Genomic DNA, 7,376 nt, shown 5'->3' with positions numbered 1-7,376 from the left:
CACACACACACACACACACACACACACACACACACACACACACAGTGATATTTAGTATGATGAACACATGTCGTGTTATTTATATCCCTGGAGGTCGGAGCCACACCTCCAAACAGCAGAAAGGTCTCATTTGTAGAGAAGAAACAAGAGAATCCATTTAAAATTCTGCTGACTCATCGTCTGTCTGCACAGGATTGATCAGGAGTGGCAGTACCGGATCTACTGCAAGACCCTGAAGACCAAAGAACTGAACCAGCTGCACCATTACCTGGAGAGATCCACTCTGAAGGATTTACAGTCTCATAAAACTGATGTACATCAGTACACAGGTAAATATACCCATCATACATCAGTACACAGGTAAATATACCCATCATACATCAGTACACAGGTAAATATACCCATCATACATCAGTACACAGGTAAATATACTCATCATACATCAGTACACCAGTAAATATACCGTAAAACATAAATATTTATCCTGTATTTGTGTACCTGATGAGTACTTTGGGTTTCTGTTCTTGTTAGGAGACCAGAACCAGGATCAGGATCAGGATCAGGAAGCCCAGCAGGATGAGAAAGATCCAGACCAGAACCAACTGATCCTCAGACTGGACGGGGATCGTTGGCTGGTAGGTAAACAGGTTTAACCAACTCCATCATGTCTGTGTTTTCAAACGTCCGTCCTGCAGGACTTCCCCCGGGAGCTGCAGTGGAGGACCTACCTGCAGGAGTGGCACATCAGGGGGACGAGGATCCGCCAGCTCCCAGACTACCTGACCCTGTTCACTCAGCTCACCGTCCTCGAGGTTCCAAAGAACGCCATCATCGAGCTGCCACCAGAGATTGGTGAGACTCAGTTAAACCCCCCAGAACCTGAACCAGTTATGACCCGACTGCTTCAAGCTCTAACCTGGTTCTGTGCCATCCAGCCTTCCATCAGAGGAAACAGTTTGATGGAAGCTTCTAACCAACGTACCTGTGTCTTCAGGTAAGCTGACGGAGCTGAGGACGCTGAACATCAGCTACAACCGTCTGTCCAGAGTTCCTCCAGAGCTCGGGGACTGCCAGAAGCTGGAGAGACTGGAACTGGCAGGAAACCACAACCTGTCCGAGCTGCCCTTTGAGGTGAGGCAGGTTCTGAGGGGAACCGGTCCATGTTCAGGTTTTCAGAATGGGACTGAACCCAAACAGTCCTTTAGGGCAGAGAGTGTAGGGTCAAGATGTCGATGATGTCATTGTAGAACCTGATGTCACTGCATTTTATTTAACATCTTATTGTAACAAAAGTTTCTTCAGCTGAGTTGTTACATTCTTCAGTCTGTGGTAAAATTCCAAAATCTGTCATTTTAAAAAAATGCTGTAAAAAAAACTTAACTGTCTTCCTGATGGCGCAATGAATTCTGGGATACCATCAGCTGCGTAGGACACTTACAGTTTATGCAGCCGATGTTTTCTGGGTTAGGTCGGCCAAATGTGTAGGCGCCAACAGTCTACGGCGCAGCGCAGTGACGTAAGTGGACAACAAATGTGGCCGACCTCGGCTGAAACCCATGAATTGAGACACAGACACAAGTTGCCATTACATCACTCACTGATGATGTCATTGTACAACAAGCTGTTATTGTGTAATCTGTTGAAAATATCATTACTTCTCCTGTTGATGTCACTGTTACATGAAGACGTTGATGATATTGTGAAACATGTTTGTCACATGAAATGTCAATGTCATTGCGTCCCTTCGATGTCATTGTCAAACCTGTTGATGTCATTGCATCACGTCATGACAGTGCATAACATGATGTCATTGTTAAATATGTCAGTTGTCTTTATGAAACATGATGTCATTGAATCACGTTGATGGTAGTGTGTAACATGTCAGTGATGTAATTGAGTCATGTTGATGTCATTGTGCTACATGTTGATGTCATAGTATAACATGTTGATGTCATCACGACACATGCTGATGATGTCATTGTATATGCTGATGTCATTGTATTTGCTGATGATGTCATTACACTACATGCTGATGATGTCATTGTATATGTTGATGTCATTGTATAACCTGTTGACATCATGCCATATGCTGATGATGTCATTATATATGCTGATGATGTCATTACGCTACATGCTGATGATGTCATTGTATATGTTGATGTCATTACACTACATGCTGATGGTGTCATTATATATTGTTGATGTCATTGTATAATGATGTCATTATGCTACATGCTGATGTCATTGTATAGCATGTTGATGTAATTGTGTCACCTGTTGATGATGTCATTGTATAATATGCTGATTATGTCATTACGCTACATGCTGATGATGTCATTATATAATGTTGATGTCATTATGCTACATGCTGATGATGTCATTGTATACCTCTTCTCCAGCTCAGCAGCCTGAAGCAGCTGGTCCACCTGGACATAGCGGAGAACAGGTTCATCTCCATCCCCATCTGTGCCTTGAGGATGACCAGCCTGCAGCTTCTGGATCTGAGCAACAACCAACTGAGCGACCTGCCACAGGACATGGACAGGTAGCAGATGATGTCATCACCACACAGAGCAGGTGTTCTTTTAGCTTCACCTGTAGTGTAAATGAGATGCTCCTGTCTTCAGGCTGGAGCAGCTCGTCACCTTGTACGTCCACAAGAACAACTTCTCTTACCTTCCCCTGTGCCTCACCAACATCTCCACCCTGAAGATGGTGGTGGTCAGCGGCGACGAGCTCACCTGCGTTCCCACCAAACTGTGCAGCAGCCCAGACATCAAGTACACAAACACAGAACCCTGAGGGCCGCCCAGGCGTTTACTGGACCCTTCTCACGGCTCCCGATGTCCCCACAGGTTTATCCGTCTGTACGACAACTCGTCCAGTGAAAGGAAGAGGAGGAAGAAAAAGGAGGAGGAGAAGAAAAGGAAGGAGAGGAGAAGAAGGTGGAGGGAGCAGGAGGAGGAGGTGAAGGACAGCAGAGAGAAGGAGTTCATGGAGGCGTACATCAGCTCGCTGAAGGACAGAGGTGAGACTCTGAGAACAACGAGCAGCTCCTAAATATTTACAGCTCATTTTTCATTTGTCCCAAACCAGACACCGTCCCCTTCTCCACCACCAAGGTGTCCATCTCCTGCCTGCTGTGAGGAAGAGGAGGAAGAGGAAGGCCTGACGCTGTGTGGTGGCATGGAGCACTTTCAGAATAAAGCTGCAGGAAGTTTGTTTGAAAGAAGACACGCTAACATGCTAACAGTGGCTAACTGCATGAAGGTTCGTTAAAAACTTATCTGGGATGAAAAGAAAGTAGAAAACAAAACCTGTTAAAAATATATCGATTAAAATCCCAACAAGAAGCCGACTTTCAGAATATCAGGTTTTATTTACAGATTAATTTAGGATTAACTGAATTTACCTGCTGTGTTTTGTGACCAAATATAGGAAATAATCTGATTTGATTTAAACTTTTATTAACTTTTGTGTAAATAGTTTTAGTTTTTTTTTAATTTTCTGTACAGAAGTTTTGACTGAGGTTTTAAAAAAGTTATTTCTGTAATAAAATGTGTAAAACGTGTCATATTTAGTGAAGTTTCTCCAAAAACTGAATAAAACCTTTCATCATGTTCAGAAGTTCTGAGTTTTTCCTGTTTTTTTCTTCATGTTTTGATTTTCAAGATAACTAAACAAAAAATAAAAGCTTAAAGTGGCTGAAATTTGGCCAAAAATAAAACAAGTTGCAGTTTTTTTTGAGTCTGTCAAACTAAAATATTTAACATCAGATGAGTAAAGCACGGTGGTGGCAGTGTCATGGTGAGAACAGATCATTTAAACAGGATCAGTTTTCAGCTTCAGTGGGAACAGAGACAGAACTTTAAAGGGATCCTTGATTAGTTGTAACATTAGACTTTATTTAATAAACATATATTTTAACTGTAAAATAAAGACTGTAAAAATACTGTAGGATGTTTAGTTTTGTACTTTTTTAAACTAAAAGTTTAAAAATATATATATTACACGGACGGAGCCATTTTATTTGCACACAAAGCATTCTGGGTAAATGATGACGTGGATAGGTCCTCGGTGCGAGGCTGCTAGCGAGCTATATCCACCCTGAAGGTTAATCTTGGACAATATCTGATGATCGACTCTTTTAAATGAAACCAGAGAGCGTTGACAGAGAGGAGAAGGTAGAAATGACTCAGCCTGGAACTGAAAATATGGATGGAGGACAACAGGTTGTCCTCCATCCATATTTTCAGTTACAGCTGAGTCATTTTTGTGTTCCTCTCTCTGTCATGTGGATGGAGGACAACAGGTTAGCTTGTTTGTCGCGCTAGCGCGACAAACAAGCTAACCTGTTGTCCTCCATCCATATTTTCAGTTCCAGGCTGAGTCATTTCTGTGTTCCCCTCTCTGTCATGTGGATGGAGGACCTCAGTGACGAGAGGAGAATGTGTAGCGCTGAGCTAATACATATATATGGTGATAGCATCGGGGCTAACGCTAAAGCTAACAGGCTAATCTGAGGTTGTTCTTCCATGAAGCAGCTCTGTTGTCCTCCATCCATATTTTCAGTTCCAGGCTGAGTCATTTCTACCTTCTCCTCTCTGTCAACGCTCTCTGGTTTCATTTAAAAGAGTCGATCATCAGATATTGTCCAAGATTAACCTTCAGGGTGGATATAGCTCGCTAGCAGCCTCGCACCGAGGACCTATCCACGTCATCATTTACCCAGAATGCTTTGTGTGGAAATAAAATGGCCCCGTCTGTGTTAAAATATATTTTTAAAAATGTATAACACTAAACATCCTACAGTATTTTTACAGTCTTTATTTTACAGTTAAAATATGTTTATTAAATAAAGTCTGTTACAACTAATGGATCCCTTTAAATATCAGAAACAAAACAGAAAAACTGGATTTCCAGTGAATCACATTTAAGAAGATTTAAACAAACAAACCAGAAGCTGTTTAAAATTCATATATTTGAGTTTATTGTTATCTCAGATAATATTCAAAAATCTGTTTTTCAGCTCAAACGGAGTCAAACTGACGTCGTTCTGCATCAGTAAAAACAGATGAAAAGAGGCACGTCGAGAGGAAATAAAGTGCTTGTCGTCATGGAAACCAGCAGCTAAACTAAAGCTCCTTCAGTCCAACCTGCTGCTGCTGCTCATCACACTAAACAAGTCTGGACCTTTTCTGACTCGAGTCTCTGAAATGAGACCGTCTGCAGCTTCTTAAACAGCAGTAACAAATTCTCTGTCAGATATGATGAAAACGGTCCAATCTGAAAATAAAACCATCAGGATTAAAACCAGAACCAGAGCAGGTTCTGGTTCTGAGGAGGGAACAGACCCAAGATGAAGCTGCACCATCAACTTCCTCAGTCGCCTTAAATACGACCCGACATCGTCTGATTAAAAAGGTTCTGCTCGGTTCTTATGGGACCCGAACCGAACTGTTCGCCCTTTTGATCTGCGGAGGAGAGCCGTTACCACGGTGACAGCATCCTCCAGCTGTAACCGTGGCAACAGGGACCGACTCCGAAGCTTCTGCAGGGATGATTTGGTCTGACGCAGTAAACTGATGTGGAAGTAACAGAAATAATAAAAAATAAATAAAAAAAACAGCACCGACTGCTTTCACAAACAAACATACAAACAGGCAAGCAAACAAACAAAAAAACAAACAAAAAACAAACAGACAAACAATAAACAAACAAACAGGCTGAGAGGCTTTGGAACACAGAGGTAAATAAATCTCTGCAGCAGGAATGTTGGAGCCTCAGAGCTGTAAAAACTAACAGATGATGTCATCACGTCAGATAAAATAAACATAAAAACTAACAGATGATGTCATCACGTCAGATAAAATAAACATAAAAAGCACCAATGGCTGAAAACATTCTGCTGTCAATCAAACAGAAAAACAAACATGGCCGACGTGAAATCTGTCCCAGAACCCCGAGCGGCTTGGTCCGGTTCTGTTTGACCCACTGAACAGGAGAGGTTCTGGATGGAGTGACCCGGGGTGAATCAGTGCCGCCATCTTGTGAGGAGCTACATGTAAACAGCGTGAGTGTTCTTTATTCCTAACAGAACCTGGTTTTAACCATCAGAACCAGAACTTTAATAAAACAACATTTTGGGTCACATTAAGTCAGAAATAATTTTAACTTTTCAGGTTTTGTTTGGTCTCAGCGTGACACGTGGCACCTAGCAAGATGGCAGCCAAATCCCTCTGAGCCAGTGGTTCTGCAGGGTTCTGCTGGGACCGGACCTGTAACGGTGCTGGGGGTTAAAGGTCAGAGTTCTTTAGTGACAACAGGCAGCAGGTGAAACGTCTTGTTAAATAAATAATCCCAAACTTCAGTCACGACTCAGCAGTTTTTGTGTTCGACACCTCAGAGAGTCCAAAGCCCTTTGGTTTCACCTGCTCCACACACCTCAGGAAGTTGCTGAAAACCGGAGCAGGAAGTCCTAACAGAACGCTGCGCTCTGATTGGCTGAGGGTCGTCACATGCTGGTGTCCTGCAGGAGCGGCTCGATGTCCTCCGGGTCGCTGGTGGGCGTGGTCAGAGGGTTCTGAGCCAGGGCGTTGGAGGCGCCGGCGCCGCCGGGGGAGAAGCAGGTCTTGGTGTCGGCCGGTCGACGGTGCTCCGGGATGAAGACGGCCACGGACACGGCCAGGAGGACGGCGCACGCACCGAACAGGAAGGGAGGACCCGGGATGACGGGTTTCTGCAGACAGAACCAGAACCATGAAGCTTTGACTGCTCATCTGGAGATTTACTGATTTATAATGATGTTTACAGACGTTAGCCTGTGCATCAGTGGCGTCACTAGGCCTATTTTAGGGGGGCTGGAGCCCCCTAAAATATTTTAAAGCCCCCCTAAATTATTTTGGTGTAAAAAAATTATTTTTAATTTTTTTTAAATAAAAATTCAATATGATGTGGTCAGAATAAATAACCATTTAATATTTCATTATTAAATAAATATATGATCATAAATCTGTCAGATTCCCTTTAATGTACAGTGTGATATGAGATCCTCTTTGGTCCGCTCCACTTCTCATCAAATCCAGTCCACGTTTTTCCTGCAACTTTAGCAGCATGCTAGCAAGTTTACACACAGAGCTAGCTAAAGCTAAGTGTAGCATGAAGTCTCAGTGAGCAGACCAGGAGGATGCTCAGTGAAAAGTAGATATACGAAWGTTTTTCAAGAAAGTAAGTACTAATTAGTAAAGTAGTGTCAATATTCACAGATCTATCTAAAACAGATTTAATGTTCAGTTTGGGGATATTTTTGAATTGATGTTAAAATATTATTTGGCCTTGAATGTGTGTGTGTGTGTGTAAATATGTGTGTGTGTGTG

The 7,376-nt window shown here is 42.6% G+C and overlaps 2 protein-coding genes across 2 annotated transcripts in view; one reads left to right on the top strand and one right to left on the bottom strand.

Annotated features, from left to right (window-relative positions):
* LOC106527791 (leucine-rich repeat-containing protein 2) overlaps positions 1-3,285 on the top strand; it is a 20,499-nt gene extending 17,214 nt beyond the window's left edge. Inside the window, exons 8-15 of the mRNA XM_014022780.1 lie at positions 193-329; positions 532-635; positions 696-852; positions 995-1,131; positions 2,400-2,545; positions 2,628-2,780; positions 2,856-3,028; positions 3,097-3,285. Coding sequence (XP_013878234.1) covers positions 193-329; positions 532-635; positions 696-852; positions 995-1,131; positions 2,400-2,545; positions 2,628-2,780; positions 2,856-3,028; positions 3,097-3,146 — 1,057 coding nt within the window. The 3' untranslated portion in view covers positions 3,147-3,285. The remainder of the gene's footprint in view (positions 1-192; positions 330-531; positions 636-695; positions 853-994; positions 1,132-2,399; positions 2,546-2,627; positions 2,781-2,855; positions 3,029-3,096) is intronic.
* Positions 3,286-4,966: 1,681 nt separating this feature from the next.
* The window catches only part of mfsd14bb (major facilitator superfamily domain containing 14Bb), a gene marked incomplete in the record, with an annotated part of 17,565 nt that continues 15,155 nt past the window's right edge, over positions 4,967-7,376 (bottom strand). Inside the window, 1 exon segment of the mRNA XM_014022781.1 lies at positions 4,967-6,739. Within this exon segment, the coding sequence (XP_013878235.1) occupies positions 6,515-6,739 (225 nt within the window).

Source organism: Austrofundulus limnaeus, unplaced genomic scaffold, assembly GCF_001266775.1.
Source record: "Austrofundulus limnaeus strain Quisiro unplaced genomic scaffold, Austrofundulus_limnaeus-1.0 Scaffold343, whole genome shotgun sequence".
In the NCBI taxonomy this organism is placed as follows: domain Eukaryota; kingdom Metazoa; phylum Chordata; class Actinopteri; order Cyprinodontiformes; family Rivulidae; genus Austrofundulus; species Austrofundulus limnaeus.
The sequence above is the reverse complement of the archived record's forward strand: the minus strand, read 5'-3'. Positions and strand labels throughout refer to the sequence as shown.